A 16,629-nucleotide genomic window follows, 5' to 3' on the forward strand; every position below is an offset into this window, starting at 1 on the left:
TGAATGCGTATGACAAATAGAGAGGTTGCACGATCTCAAAGTTATCAATTATTGTTTTTAAAGTAGCAGATATCTTTCCGATTTTTCCCCTCCTCAATGGGGGAACATTTTTTCTTTGAAAGTTGTAACTTTTTTTTCTAGTTTGCACAAACGGGTTTTTCAGGCTACTGAAAAATGCTCGTTTGAAATGTTGTGAAGAGAGTCGGTTGATAACAAAAGATTGTTCTTTGCTTAATTATTTCACTTATTCTTTCTTTAAATTCCTTAGGTGGAATGCAAGATTATAACTATCTTTGGGCTAACTGCTTTGAGGTCACCTTTGAAATTTCCTGCTGCAAATATCCACCAGCTGCTCAGCTTGAGCAAGAATGGCTGAATAACCGGGAATCTTTGCTCGTTTTTATTGAAAAAGTAAGATTTGACTTTTAACTCTCTTCTTGGCTATATTAGCAAACAATCCTTGTATATTTGAGTCTGTCTTTGTTCTGGAAAATGAAAAGACTTCATTCATCTCTGTCAAGGCTTTCTTCGCCTGTAGATTTTGAATATGCTTCTTGTTTGTCAGCTCCCCTCTGCCTTAATCCCCTTTGACTCATAAATTGGACCAAACATAGCATTTAATGTTGGTATGATTGTTTTATGACCCACATAAAGCTTAGCATTGTTCATACCAAATAAATAACAGAAAATGTAATTGTGGTACACCAAATTATTTAAACAGAGTATTTAAACAGAAAGACGTATCAGTGATCCGTGTTTGAATTTTTTTTTTGTTTCGTATCACAAAAAGACGTTGGTTTAGAGAAATACGCTAAACTGTAATAATAATTGTGTCTAATTTTAGCAGTTTTGTAACTCCAGTTAATTGTACCCTGTTTATTATGAATGGTTAAGCCGTAATCAGATCTGTGTTCATCAGATCTTTGTCTCAATTTCTTATCACTGATAACGCATTTAACAATTACCCAACGAAGCAGGGCATAAGTAAATTAATTTTTTTCCCCTCGCTCAAGTTCCTTTCCTTTCATTTGCCCAGAGTAAATGTCAGGGTTAAAAGTGTCCCAAGCAAACCCCACCCCGTAGTTCATCCGGTCAGTTCAACAGGCCAATCCCCAGGTGTTAAGTCCGTTGTGGGAAAGAGGAGATAACACCAGGCTGCCTCAGGGCTGCAGCAATGTTTTGTTGGCTCTTTGCACCTTCCCTTGCAAATGTGGAGATAACCCAGTTGCTGGAGGGCCATTCCTTTCTTCTCCCCCCCCCCCCTTTCTAGCTGACATCAAGGAAAGAGATAATTTACAGAGGAAGTATGCAGAAACAGCAAAGTGTTACAATGTAGCGATTAATAATAATAATACAAATTTTATTGTCACTTATTATAGAGGAAACCAAGGCAATAACCCGCAATGCTTTCTCCCCCCCCCCCTCCAGGAGCATGGCAGAACCCAGAATTGTAGAGAGAATAGAATTTGAGTTAAATAAAGGAAAGACCCCTTAGAACAGACATGTCAAACACAAGGCCCGGGGGCCAGATGCGGCCCGCAAAGCCATCCTGGAAACAGGGAACGGCCCCCGCTGCCTTGGCCCTGGCCCAGGCCGGCCGAGAGCCAATGTACAATTTTGTGGTGGCCATCTATGCTGAAACGCATTCAGTCTTAGCTCCACAAGGCCGTCTGGAAACAGCGAGGAACCAGCCCCTGCCACGTCGCCCCCGCCCCCTGGGTGCATGCTAGGGAGGTGTCACTCTTTGTGAGGAATGAAGAAATGGACCATGCCTTGGCGCTTACCCTGGTCCCACCCCCTTCTGCCAGAGACCCTCAGATCTGTCCCACTCCTGCCCAGACCCCCACAGGCACCCTTGACGCGAATGATGTAGAGCTGGCCATGCCCACCCAGTAGGCCACACCCACTCCATCCATGCCCACCCAGTAGGCCGCACCCACGCTGGCCACACACCCCCGCCCCCCCAAGGGAAACCGCAATGCTGATGTGGCCCTCAATGAAATTGAATTTGACACCCTGCCTTAGAATATGGGTTCTGACAGTAAAGTTGGTTCTTCACAAGCTTTATCCAGTATCCCTTATATTCTCTAAATTCCCTCAGATTTTTCACCATAGCTGTGTGTGCTCAGAAATATTCAAGTATCCTCAAAAAATACTTTATCTCAAGAGTCACACATAGCTCTTTCAAAATGACCTCCTGTTCTGATCTCTCTTTCATATCTAAAGTCAACACTGGCAATATTCACATGTCGTATTCCTTGTATTCAGCTACTGATTATTAGAGTCAAGTATATGCAAACTCTACCTTTCAAGGTATGAATAAAGAATGGCTGAGCAGAGACCCAACTACTGACTGTACAGACATGTTTTATTAAGCCATTTCATGTTTTTACAGTTTAGGTTATTGTGTCCTAGTCCCAGAAACTTCCATCACTTGGATGGCTGTAAATCACAGTCCGTATCCTTCTGGGGATGGGAGCTAATCTATGCAATCTGTGGTTCAGGGTGTGGTCCAGATCTTGACTAAAGGATTACCTCTGGTTAAGGAGTCATTTGTCCTTTCTGAATGTAGCACAGAGTGCTGGCAAAGTTGAGCTGCTCCTATATCGGCAGCAGTATTGATAATTTCCTTTTTTCAATCATTATAACTTCATAGTTATAATTTAATTTAATTTAATAACAGAGGGGCTAACGCAAAAATTAGCTTTCATCCAGCCTGCACTTGTCATTTTGCTGTTGTGCGTATGCTAAAATCCTCCCGAAAGTTGCAGCCTGGCAATCACCACAGAGGTTACTGAAATATCAGTTAAAACAGGAACAGATCATGGTTTGTCACTGTTATCACCATTACTCAGAGAATTAGTCACTCTGTCACACACTTGAGAGCAACACTCAGTTTCTAAACCTGTTGCCTGAAATCCTTTTGGCATGGAAATAGTTTTCCTTCATCTAAGTTCCCTGAGGAGAAGGTCTTTATCTTTAAACCAAATGGCTTAAGGCACGTATTGCAGCAGCAGATGAAACCTGCCTAAACTTGTTCCGATAATTCACTCTGCCAGGGTATTGGTCATGTATACAATCTCTTTCCCTTTTTCATCTCTTACTGAAACATTGAGACCTGTGCATAAAACGCACTAAAGTCTAAAAAGATGATACTTTATCCTGAAGCAATCTTTTGCTCCCTCTTCCACAGTTTTCACTCCTGTTGCCTACTCTGTTAGCTGAATATTTCCATAAATGCCTTTTCATTTAAATTTAAAGAGAGCCAGTTTGGTTTAGTGCACAGGTCGGCAACCTGTGGCTCCGGAGCTGCATGCAGCTCTTTGAGTCTCCCGCTGTGGCTCCCAGCCTCCTCTGCCATTTGCAGAGAGAGACAGAGAGAGGCAATTGCGATTCCCTGTTTCTCTCTCTCTCTCTCTCTCTCTCTCTCTCTCTCTCTCTCTCTGTGTGTGTGTGTGTGTGTTTGTGATTTTGTGTGTGTGTGTGTAAAAGAGAGTACACTCACAAGTGTTCTCCGAGGAGCTGAAAAGCTTTTCGGGCGGAGCTCCTCCCTTTGCTACGTCTCTGCAAGAAGCAGGAAGGGCAGGAGAGAGCTAGCTAGCCCAGCTATGCTGACTCAGGAATTCTGGGAGTTGAAGTCCATGAGTCATAAAAGAGACAAGGTTGCCTACCCCTGAGCTTGTTGGAGAACAGCTTGAAGCCAGCTTGCCAGGTGAGCAGCAGATAGGAGGGGGGGGGGAGAGAAAGAGAGAGAGAGAGAGAGGAAAGAAAGAGAGAGAAAGAAAGAAAGAGAGTGGGGGAAGAGGACTGGCAGAGACATCTAAAATGAAGATAACACTGCATATATCCTTTTTTACCTGTCTGTGTATGTATACACACACACAGACACACACACAGACAGACACAAACATATAATAAAGGTAAAAAAAAGGATATATGCAATGTTATCTTCATTTTAGATATCAAAAGGGTTTTGTGGCTCTCGGTGTTTTGTTTTCGGTGGGAAACGGGTCCAAGCGGCTCTTTGAGTGTTTTGGGTTGCCTACCCCTGGTTTAGTGGTTAAAGGTGCTGGCATAGAAACCAGGAGATTGGGAGTTCTAGTCCTGATATGGATAAAAGGCAACTGGGTGACTTTATGCCCTCTCTCTCAGCCCAATTCATCTCATAGGGTTGTTGTTGTTGTTGTTGTGGGGGGAAAAAAGGAGAAATATCAAACTTGTATACTACCCATCTTGCCAGAGGCGGCTTTTTATGCATGTTTGCCACTTTGAGTTACTTAGAAAGAAATAAAGGTGGGATAAAAACTTAATAAATAAATAAATGGCATAGTATTGTATATTTCCCATGAGGACTCTGTTGATGCTTGCAGGCCATGTCCTCATAAATCAATAGTTGGCTTACATAAAACGCAGCAATTGGCCATAAATTTATTGACACCTTCCTCAGTCTTCTAGCTGTGGAGGAAATTCTTTCACTTTACTCAGTGAGCTTTTTAATACATACTCTGTTTCAAGCTCTTTTATGAAATGGAAACAAGATACTGTATATCCAATACCAGCAAAATATAAAACGAGAACCCATCATTAGGTAGTTATGTCACATCAAAGGAGAAACGACAGGATGAAGAAAGACAACTGCTGAATATGAAATCCATAGAAAGTAGCATAATATTAAATAACACATATTTTAATGTAACATTCCCTTTTATGCTTGCCAGTTTTCCACATTAATTTCTATTGAAGTTCCTGTCCATAGCCACGGCAATAAAATAAGGATGCGCTTTGCGTACCTTCTTGAACATAATTTTATATTCTAAAGCCATATGAATTCACCAGCTGTTTTGAGTGAAGCAGTGCGCAAAAATGGCATGTTTTTCTGTAAAATTGGACCGAGTTGATTCATCTTTCGTTTTTACAAGCATGACTCAGAAACACACAGCTGTCCTCTTGTTTTTCTTGGCATATTGGTTTTGAAAGACCGCCTGTGTTCTCTTTCAGTAGCTACGGCAGAAACAGTCCCCTAGTTACAGCAAAAGAAATCAGCAGAGCTGATAAAATCTATAGCAGCTTCACCAGTTTCATTTCATCTAATGTTCGTTCCAAGAGATGTTCGTTCTTTCTGGTGATGTTACCTCGCTGCTCTAGATGTGTAAAAGTTGTGCTGTTCTTTGCCAATTTTTCCTTGTTCTATCCCAGCGGTGGCGAAACTATGGCACAGGTGCCAGAGGCGGCACTCAGAGCCCTCTCTGTGGGCACGCGCACCATCGCCCCAGTCCTAGGCCTTCAGCTGGGTTTTATAAAACCTTTTTGCTTTAGGCCTCCGCCGCCGTGGGCAAAAAAAAAAAAAAAGGTTCAATCAATCAGTCAATTTCAACTTCTTGCGGGGGGGAAAAAAAAGGTCTTGCAAAGTTGGAATTGATTGATTGAACTTTTTAGTCCCACCCAGCCTTCCGTTACCACTGTAGCCACGCCCACCCAATGGGCCACACCCACCCAATGGGCCACACCCACCCGGCACCCGACGATGCGTAAGTGGGTTTAGGGTTGCAGTTTGGGCACTCAGTCTCTAAAAGGTTTGCCATCACTGATCTATCCCTTTATTTCATTTTGATTTTTATGTACAAACTTAACAGCACCCTGTAACTTTCCGAGGATGAGAGAAAAAAAGAACATTGCACAGGTCGCTTAGCATGAAATTAATAAGTTACTGAATATGAGAGGAATAATGTAGCCTCATGATACTAAAAAAATTTTTTTACAAAGTGTTCTGGATCTAATTCTCATTTATTTAATACAGGTACACATTGGAATTAAAGGATTTGTGAGAGATTTGGTCACTGGGGCTGCCTTGGAAAATGCAACCATTGCGGTGGCCGGGATTGCTCACAACATTACAACTGGACAGTTCGGTGACTATTACAGATTGTTGGTGCCTGGAACCTATAATATCACAGCTTCTGTCACGGGGTAAAGTATATGGAGCAGGCATAGACATGTTGGTTATCCTTGGCATAGCTTCTTCTAGTAGGGAGCTGCTTTATAGCAATAGCACTTAGACTTATATACCGCTTCGCAGTCCTTTACAGACCTCTCTAAGTGGTTTACAGAGTCAGCCTATTTGCCCCCAACAATCTGGGTCCTCATTTTACCGACCTCAGAAGGATGGAAGGCTGAATCAACCTGGAGCCAGTCGGGATTGAACTTCCTAGCTGTGGGCAGAGTCAGCCTGCAATGCGGCACTCTAACCACTGCAGCATCACGGCTTCCTTCCCTCCCTCCCTCTTTTTTTAAAGTGCTTAGCTTTAAAAATGCTATATATACAGTGAGGAAACACAATACTGTTGTGTTTCATACTAATACTAATATATCATAAGCTCCCTTGTATCCTATTAATCTTCTTAAGTGTATCTAGTTCTATGAGGCAATCTTTTTACTGTATTTTTATTTAAAGTTTGTTTTGATAGGGACAATCTCTTTATGGTCACATGTGTGTGAAATGAAGCCTTTCTTGGTATCACTTAGTTCTGATGTCTTGAAGCCATCATTCTCCTGGTACATTACCCAGCCGTGCCTTTCCCACGAGGGAACAAGGATGGTTGGATGAAACCAGGTTTTGAGGATAGGATAGGCCTTGCCAATATGGGGAGGAGATATTTTATCTCTTCGTGCTTGGTCTGCTCTGTGCCTTTCCAAACTGGAAAGAGTAAATTAAAATTAATCTAGTGCTTAGAGATAACATTTCCATTGGGAGTTCGCAAAATGTTTTTAATTAAAATACATTTAAGTATGAAATGTCTCAAATAAAAAACTGCTTTGAATAATTTTGTGAGCATTTCACATATAGACAAACATCCAAAATGATTAAAGCAGCCTGTTTCAAGCTGGGCAAAAACTGTTTAATCCTCAACATTTTGTGTTTGCTGTGATTCAGCTTAAAGCCTTTCTCCCCCACCACCACCACTCTCTTGTATTGGGAGCTCTTACCATTGCCCACTCGCAGAGAGGACTTGCTTTAAACTATTCTAGGTACCTAATGCAGGCCTTCCATATAGAAGTCAAGCGCTATCTGTGGGATGATGAGGCATATTTGCCTCCATCCTGTAATGTTGTCTGATCCTAAAGGTAAATAGTAATCTAGTCCTTGAAACAATTTAATAGAATAACAAGAGTTGGAAAGGACCTTGGAGGTCTTCTAGTCCAACTCCCTGCTCAAGCAGGAGACCCTAAACCAGGGATAGGCAACCTTGGCTCTTTTATGACTTGTGGACTTCAACTCCCAGAATTCCACAAGTCATAAAAGAGCCAAGGTTGCCTACCCTTGCCCTAAACCATTCCAGACAAGTGACTATCCAGTCTCTTCTTAAAAACCTCCAGTGTTGGAGCATTCACAACTTCTGGAGGCAAGGAGTTCCCCTGGTTAATTGTTCTGTCAGGAAATTCCTCCTTAGTTCCAGGTTGCTTTTCTTCTTGATTAGTTTTCATCTGTTACTTCTTGTCCTGCCTTCAGGTGTTTTGGAGAACAGGTTGACCCCAATGTCTGCATGTAGGAATGGGATTAAAGTAAACTTGATTAGGGTCAGCCTAAAAGCAAATTGTTCCCCCTTTTCCCCCACCAGTTACCTGCCAGTCACCACAGAGAACATCGAGGTGAAGGAAGAAAATGCAACTGTGGTGGACTTTTCCTTGCATCCCGCCGTCACAGGGGTGACTTCCAGCCCTACCACCAAGGAAGTGCTGATAACTGCCAACAACTCTCTTGCCGACGCAGCAACTACCACTGCTGTCAACAGATCAAACACTGCTCGCCAGGTGATCCAGCCGGATGATTTTCGCCATCACCACTTCCCTGATATGGGTATCTTTCTGAGGAAATACGCCACTGAGTACCCCAACATTACCCGACTCTACTCGGTAGGCAAGTCTGTGGAACAAAGGGAGTTGTACGCGATGGAGATATCAGATAACCCAGGCATTCACGAAGCAGGTAATCTCCCATTACATATTTTTGTTGCATGTTCTAGATCAGGGGTCCCCAATCCCCGGTCCGTGGACCAATACTGGGCCCGGCATGCTAGCAACCCGGTCTGCAGAAAAAAAGCAAAGCCCCATCGACGGGATGCAGGCAGCATGCAAAACCACACATTCTCCAGTCTGTGGAAAAACCTTTCTCCATAGAACTGGTCCCTCATGCCCAAAAGGTTGGGGACCTCTGATTTAGATTCTAGTATTTTGAAAAAATGGGAAAACATTTCTCCCTAGTTTTATGGATTTTGAATAGGTTCTGTTAACTGAGTTACCGTTTTTCAAAGGTCGAAAGACTAATGTCCTGTAATCTCTCCTCATAAATGAGTTGGTCCAATTTTAATTATTTTTTTAAAATATATTTGCTTTGAAATAGCCAATTTTAATTGCAGTGATCAGGGCCAACTACATGCAATAATTATTGTAGTGATACTGTTGTAGAGTATTATGATTTTGACGGTTTTAATTCTGCTCCTGTAATTAGCAGGTGGAGAGGAATTTTTCACAGTTCTTCATTGCATATTTTTGTTTTTACTACATTACGTTTTTAATATGTTTTTCTACCGAGTTAATTTTGTAAGTGGGATAGGAGAGTAACAACATTTGAAATGTTTCTTTTGCAAGCCTGAGGAAGAACTTCCTGAAGTAACAAAATGTCTAAATGCTGATGGACTTCTAAGTTTAAAATAATCATTTTTTAAGGCAAGGTTAATTGAATTTTAGTTGTATCTTTAGTTTAAATGTTGAAGTTTCTTCAATAATTTCAAATGTTGTTTTTACTAAAGAGTCTTGTTTAGGCCAAATGAGTTTTATTTCCTAAGGTTTGTGTCCATTATAAGTTCTGTTAACATTCTAGACCACGGGTCGGCAACCTGCGGCTCCAGAGCCACATGTGGCTCTTTGAGCCTTCTCCTGTGGCTCCCAGCCTCCTCTGCCATTTGCAGAGACAGAGAGAGGCACTTGTGCTTCCCTTCTCTCTCTCTCTCTCTCTCTCTCTCTCTCTCTCTCTCTCTCTCTCTCTCTCTCTCTCTCTGTGTGTGTGTGTGTGTGTGTAAAAAAGAGTGGCCTCATGCTGTTCCAACAAACTTATTGGGCAGGTCTCCTCCGTTTGCTGCGTCTCTGTAGGAAGCAGGAAGGGCAGGAGAGAGCCAGCCCAATAATGTATGTCAGCTTGTTGGAGAACAGCCTGAAGCCAGCTTGCCAGATGAGCAGAAGATCGGAGAGAGAGAGAGACAGCAGAAAGAGAGAGAGAGAGAGAGAGAGGGAGAGAGAGAGGAAAGAGTGGGAGAGGAAAGAGAGAAACAGAGAGGGAGAGGAAAGGGAAAGAGAGGGGAAAGAGAAAGAAAGAGAGAGGGAGGGAGAGGAAAGAGAGAAAGAGAGAGAGAGAACTCAGCACAGCAGCTTCAATTTCTTTTTAATTAAACTCTTCAAGGTCCCCACCCCTTGTGTGCGCACAAGTTTTGCGGCTCCCAGTGTTTTCTTTTCTCTGGGAAACAGGTCCCAGTGGCTCTTTGAGGGTTTAAGGTTGCAGACCCCTGTTCTAGACCATTTGTTAAAATAAAGCAAAAAGCAGTTTTATTACTTTTGTTAACTGCAAAATATTACAATTCCAAAGCTTTAGATATGTATGTATTTATAAGGTACTTATTTATAAATCGGAATGTTGTCTAATTGTCTTGAATAGCTTGTGGCATGAGCAGAGCTTGGATTCATTGGTGGATGGCAGATGGTGTTTTTCAGTTCATGTTTAGAAACTAAACAGGGAGCGAGAGAACTGAAATCTCCCTCCCTCCTTGTATGTTCATGTTGGCATGTGTGCTTTGATCTACCTCAGCTTCTACACGTGATCATATATAGACAGGCTGCTAAATGCATCGGCTAAACTGCGCGTCTCTGTTCCCCATCCAGGTGAACCGGAATTCAAGTATATTGCCAACATGCATGGCAACGAAGTCGTGGGACGGGAACTGCTCCTCAATCTCATAGAGTACCTCTGCAAGAACTACGGAACGGATCCCGAAGTGACTGACTTGATCCAAAATGTTCGGATACATATCATGCCATCCATGAACCCCGATGGCTACGAAAAATCTGTAGAAGGTAGCCTTGCGTGCCAACTTTTTTCTGACACGTCTAGTAAAAGGCGTTGGGCAAGGAAGGGTGGCGGTTTCATAAGGCAAACTGCTCCAGCTTTTTCTCATGTGCGACTCAACTTTAGCCGTAATGTACGTAAAGAGGCCTCTCTCTTTTCTGTGTTTTAGCCCAGAATTTCTTCTTTTCCTTGACTCATCTCTGTTCCTGTTTCCTAACTTTTCTCCATTGTACTTCATTTACCTCATATTACAGAAGTAAGGACTTTATCGAGCTTAGCTTGACACTGTGTGGTCATTTTCATGTATTTTTTTGCCGGCAACAGTGCCGTTGATCTTTTCTGAGACTTTCTCTTTTACTTCCTGGCTCCTTGTGTTCGGACTCTGATCCTGGTGATACCAGGCCTCACGGTCGTCTTACACGTCAAAACCCGCACTTTAAATTGCATCTGAAGGTGACTTCCGGTGGATCTGCGTTGGGCGATGGCGGCTACTTTGTAGCCGTCCTCCTGGGTAAGTGTAATGAACCGCTATGAACAGCAGACATCAGCTGTTCAGCAGTTCAAAATCCCCCTCCCGGGCAAAGGGGGGGGGCAGAGGGTAGTCTGAATAGTGGTAGAGCCTCTTATGTACCTCCAATTTTCCTTTTTTGGGGGTGATAGAGTGCTCCCACGGAGTTCAGACTGTCTCCGCTTCCCAGCTGCTTTTGTCCTTGGGACAAAACAAGCCCTCGCAACCACCTCCGCGTTTAAAGTGATCTAGTGAGTTTTTTTTTAAGAAGCGGACAGAGTTGTTTAGAGGATTTATTTTTTTGCTTTCCTTGACTTTATATGTATTTTAAATTTAAAGGTTTATTCTTTTGTTATAGTCTTTCTTTTTATTTTTTGCTTTTTGCTGAAAGGGAAAGTAAAATGGCGATCGGCAGACTTTCTAGCGTTTTTTTTTTCGGGAAGCTAGAATGGCGATCGGCTTTTTTACCTTCTCTTTTTTTTCTTTCTTTTTTTTAAGGACTGGATGGATTTTAGAGTATTATTAATTTTTGTTGTTTAATTTTCTAAACATTATTGTTTTGGTCTGATTTTTTGTTTTGCTTTTTGTATTTTTAAAAGGCAGGCATTTTGGTTCCCCCCCCCCTTTTTTTTTTCACTTTAACGATTGGAGTGTATATTCTAATTTCTTTTATTGATCTATTTTTCGCCTTCTTTGATTTTATTTTAAATCCAAAGGTTTGTTGTTCTGTTTATAGTCTTTTTTTTCCACTATTTGCTTTTTTGTTGAAAGAGAAAGCAAATGGCGATCGGGAGACCTTCTAGCGTTTTTTTTTTTTTTTTTTGGGAAGCTAGAGTGGCGATCGGCTTTTTTTACTTTCTCCTTTTTTTTTCTTTTTAATGAATTGGATGGATTTTAGAAGTATTATTATTGTTTTGGTTTGATTTGTTGCTTTGTCTCTTGTATTTTTAAAGGGCAGGCATTCTGGTTTTGGTCTGATTTTTTGTTTTGCTTTTTGTATTTTTAAAAGGCAGGCATTTTGGTTTCCCCCCCCCTTTTTTTTTTCTCACTTTAACGATTGGAGTGTATATTCTAACTTCTTGTTTTGGTTTGATTTGTGGTTTTGTCTCTTGTATTTTTAAAGGGCAGGCATTCTGGTTTTTTCCCTTCCCTCTCCCTTTTTTTTTCATTTTAATGATTGGAGTGTATATCTTAATTTCTTTTCTTTTATTTTTTTTCTTCTTTTCTAACTCCCTTTTTTTTATTTTTTTATTTTTCTCATTATTTAAAGATTTTCCTTTGAGGGAGTTATGATTTTCTTTTGAAGGAATTTTTGTAATTTTTAAGAAGGAGTAAAGTTTTTTTTTTTTTTAAGATGGCTCCAAAGCGTCCAGTGAATCTCACAGTTCCTAAATCTTCTCTGGCCCAGCCAACAACTATGAAGGATATGCAAGAAATGATGGGAAATTTTACAATTCAAATTAGGGCAGAAATGAAAAAGATTTTGGAAGAAAATAATAAGATTTTGAGGCAAGACATAGTCTTGGCTTTAAAAGGAGTTGCTTCTGTTCTTGAAAAGTTGAATTCCCATGTGGAAGAAATAGCTGAAAAAGTGGAATTAATGGAGGGGAAAATTGAAAATATGGAAAAAGAAATGGAAAACGAGATTCTTATGCTTCAATATGGTCAAATGGAATATGCCTTAAGAATTAGAGGCTTGGGAGAGTCCTTGCAAGGAGATCTGAAAGAGATGGTTGCAAAGGACTTTGCTGTAATTTTGAATAAAGAAAAAGAAGGAATACTTAGTGAAATTGAAAAACTATTTAGAGTTAACTCTGCGGTGGCAGTACAAAAGAATTTGCCAAGAGATGTGGTAATTTACTTTGGGAAGAAATCTTTACGCAATGAAATTATACAAGCTTTTTATAAGAAGAGATTTCAAATTGCTTCACAAGATGTTATAATTTTAAAGGAGATCCCATCTAAAATTTTAAGAAGAAGAAAGGAGTTTGCCTTTTTAGCAAATGAACTTAAAATGAGACGAATTTCGTTTAGATGGGATGTTCCGATTGGAATGGTGGTGAATTACCTGGGAATATGTTACAGACTTAATACTGTTTCTCAAGCAAAAGATTTTTATACTTCAGTATTGGGGGTATGTTCATCTCCATCTATTAAGTTCAAGACTTTGGAAGAAATGGATGTAGAATTACAGTTTGAAGACTCTAAAATTGGGGAACCCCTGTTTAAGAGATCTCAACATGTTCAGATTGAGGAGCAGGAGACAACTTGTGTAGCACAAAACTGTAAAGAAAAGCAGCAACTGAAGAAGAGTAATGAAATTTCACACCTAGTGATTGCTGAATCTGTGGGAGAAGCAAGACCCATAAATCCTTTGGAGCAACCTTTAAGGATGGAAGGGTCATCTGAGATGAAAAAGGGGAAATTTCAGCCTGAGGGGCGTCAACAAGTTGAGAGGAAGGGGCAGAGGAAAATCTGTGCAACATATAATTGTAAAGAAAAAGACCAACAGAATAAGGAGCTTAAGGAATCCCCACATGTACTGGCTTCTGAGTCGTTGGGAGACTCAGAAAATTTGGAGCAGCTTTTGAGGACAGATCCTAAAGCATTTGTTTTAAGCTTTATAACGAAAATGGACAATCGAGGCTGACAATAATAATATCAGTATGATAATGAATGGAGAATGAAAATGGACAATTGAGATTGATAAGGACTGGGTTTTTTGTGGTTGCAACTTGTTATTGATGAAGATTTGAATATCTATTGTGTTTATGGTGGATGGAATTTGCTATAGTGTTTTTTGTGGGTGGAATTTGTTATAAACTGTCTACTTTGGATGGAATCTGATAAGATTTAAATGAGTATAAAGGTGTTTTGTTTTTTTTTCCTTTTTTAAGTTTCAAGTAATGTATAAATTTGTGTTTTGGGGGAGTTTATGAAAATGATAATAATATTTATGATATTAGAAGGATTGGAGTATATTACAATGTGTTTAGTGTTTGGGTGGGGTTTTTAATGTTTAAAGTTTTAAGTAATGTTTAGATTTGTGTTTTTGATTGACTATAATTTGTTTGTTCTAATGTCTCAAGTTCTGATTGTTTAAATTTGTGTTTCGGAGGGACTATAACTTGTTTAACTAAATGTATTTAGATTTGCTTATGACTTATGCTAGACTTTATATTGTAGTTATAGATGTTTAAAGAAAGCAGTGCTTAAAATTGTGTCTTGGAAGAAACTTATGTAGAAGGATGGATAATATTATAAGTAAGATTAGAAGATTTTTAGAGTATATTATAATGTGTTTATTATTATTTTCTAGAAATAATTCATTTAATTTAAGGTACTTAGGATTGTTTAGGACTTATAGGTGTCTTAAGTTTTATATGTGTTTTAAGTTCTTTTTCTTTTTTTTCTTTTGAAACATTTTGGATAAGCCTGTAATCAACTCTGGGAGGTTCAGGGGAGGGTTAGGGAGGTTTGGGGAGTTGGGGGAGGGTATGGGTGGGTGGGCGGGTTTGGGGAGGGGATTTATTTTGTAAAATGTTAAAAATTCTCAATTAAAAAAAAAAAAAAAAATTGCATCTGAAGGTCTGTCAGGAGTCAGCGCAGGGCCACTAAGACCAATGTGATAGCCTGCCAGTGACGGATGACGATTAGCTTATGGGCTGCTGCATTCTGGATCAAATGCAATTTTCAAGTGCATTTCGTGCTGTGCCATGTAAAGCACACTGCAGTAGTTTAAGGAAGTGGTGATTATAGAGAGTCTGTGGGTACCAGGCATTTTACATTGAGCAATATACTATCCTGTTTTCATGGTTTAACTTAGCAAAGCACTAAAGAAAGGAAATGAAAGTTTACATCAGCCCAGCCCACCCAGGCGGGCATGGAAGGTATATTGTGGACCCCGTCAGCTAAAGAGTTCCAATTGACAGGGTCCAGAAAGAGGACCTTCTCTGCTGTTGCCCCCACCCTGTGGAACAGTCTCTTCCCAGAGGAGGGGCAGGCCCCCACTTTCCTGGCCTTCCAAAAAGGCATACATAAAAGCATGGCTTTATGGCCTTGCTTGGCTCAGAGGGAAGCATGGAGATGTGGGACTGATTAGCGCCCTGAGGGCCCTCCCTCTGCCTTTTAATTAACTTTTTGATGTTGAATGTTAATTACTTTTGCCTCTTTTAATTTTTATATACATTTTGTTTTATGTTTTCACACCTTAGAATAGAATAACAGAGTTGGAAGGGACCTTATAGATCATCTAGTCCAACCCCCTGCCCAAACAGGAGTCCCTACACCAGGGGTAGGCAACCTTGGCTCTTTTATGACTTGTGGACTTCAACTCCCAGAATTCCACAAGTCATAAAAGAGCCAAGGTTGCCTACCCTTGCCCTAAACCATTCCAGACAAGTAACTATCCACTTTTAAGAAGTGACTCTTCTTAAAAACCTCCAGTGTTGGAGCATTCACAACTTTTGGAGGCAGGGGTAGGTAATCTTGACTGGTGGACTTCAACTCCCAGAATTCCCGAGCCAGCCATGCTGAGGAGAAAGGGCGAGGTTTCCAAGCTGAGCCATGCTGGCTCAGGAATTCTGGGAGTTGAAGTCCACGAATCATGAGGGGGCCATAGTTCCCCCATGCTGGCTCAGGAATTCTGGGAGTTGAAGTCCACGAATCATGAGGGGGCCATAGTTCCCCCATGCTGGCTCAGGAATTCTGGGAGTTGGAAACTCAGTAATGAAGGGGGCCATAGTTCCCCCATGCTGGCTCAGGAATTCTGGGAGTTGAAGTCCACGAATCATGAGGGGGCCATAGTTCCCCATGCTGGCTCAGGAATTCTGGGAGTTGGAGTCCATCATCAAGAGTCATAAAAGTCATAAAAGCCAAGGTTGCCTACTCCTACCCTATACCATTTGACAGATGGCAGTCTTTATTTGTACCCTGCCCGGAGTCCCTGTGTGAAGGAGATTGGCAGTTTCAAAATTTGATAAATAAGATTTTATCAGCAATTTAAACAGCTGAATGGAAGCCGTCTTTAAATTTTAGTTCGCTGATTGACTTCAAAGGAGTAACCTTGAATGCAACCCTATAACAATGGAGGATTGGTGATAAGCAATAAATTGGGGGCAGCCCTTGAGATATTGGAAGGCCGCTACATGTCCCCCCTCGTCCTGCTCATCCAAGAAGCTGCTTCTTCCTCCTCTTCTTCTTCCCCCTCTTCCTCTTCCCTTTCTTCTTCCTCTTCCCTTTCTCTTCTTCTTCTTCTTCTTCTTCTTCTTCTTCTTCTTCTTCTTCTTCTTCTTCTTCTTCTTCTTCTTCTTCTTCTTCTTCTTCTTCTTCTTCTTCTTCTTCTTCAGAACTGAAGAAGCTTTTTGGATGAGAAACGAAATGTTTTTCAAGGGAACCCCCCCCCCCGAAAATCCAGTTGTCTTTTGGAAAAGCAACTGAAGAAGCGAAACATGTTCAAGGAAAAAAAAAAACCCAAGAAAGTCTAATTGCCTTTTGAACAGTACCTTTGCGACAACCATGACCTGGATGATTAAGAATCTCCATAGAAAAGAAGGCTTAATATTTATTAGTGTAAGAGCCGTGAAATAGGGGCTGTGAAAAAATGAAAACAATGAAAGTCGGGTTCATTCATGAAAGAAAGACCAAATTTGACAAGTCTGTAGCTCATGCCTTATTTAGCAAGCCACAACTTGGTGTGTGAACGGTAGCTTGTTTGGCTACACCTTGAATTCTTTCTAAAGAAGGATTTTTTTTCAAACAATGTTGGATTAGTATAAATGTTTACCATGGCTTGAGGCCAAGGTATATGGCAGTAACAGCTGCCTCATGAGCAAGAATGTGTGGTTTTCCATACAGTTAGGTAGCTCTCTACAAGCAGAACTTTTAAAGTTTTTGAGATGAATAAAGTGTTTGGGTGCAGTTTTCATTTCTATCTTGATGATTATACAATAATAATAATGATAATGATAAAGTTGGAAGGGACCTTGGAGGTCATCTAGTCCAACCC

General features: G+C 40.8%; 1 protein-coding gene across 1 annotated transcript in view; it reads left to right on the top strand.

Moving 5' to 3' along the window:
• Positions 1 to 243: 243 nt before the first annotated feature.
• Positions 244 to 16,629, top strand: part of CPD (carboxypeptidase D) — a 47,529-nt gene continuing 31,143 nt past the window's right edge. Inside the window, exons 1-4 of the mRNA XM_039366957.1 lie at positions 244 to 411; positions 5,798 to 5,967; positions 7,617 to 7,984; positions 9,931 to 10,122. Of these exons, the coding sequence (XP_039222891.1) occupies positions 274 to 411; positions 5,798 to 5,967; positions 7,617 to 7,984; positions 9,931 to 10,122 (868 nt within the window). The 5' untranslated portion in view covers positions 244 to 273. The remainder of the gene's footprint in view (positions 412 to 5,797; positions 5,968 to 7,616; positions 7,985 to 9,930; positions 10,123 to 16,629) is intronic.

The sequence above is a fragment of the Crotalus tigris genome, unplaced genomic scaffold (assembly GCF_016545835.1).
Source record: "Crotalus tigris isolate CLP2741 ecotype Arizona unplaced genomic scaffold, ASM1654583v1 scf7180000020497.760770, whole genome shotgun sequence".
NCBI classification, from domain to species: Eukaryota; Metazoa; Chordata; class Lepidosauria; order Squamata; family Viperidae; genus Crotalus; species Crotalus tigris.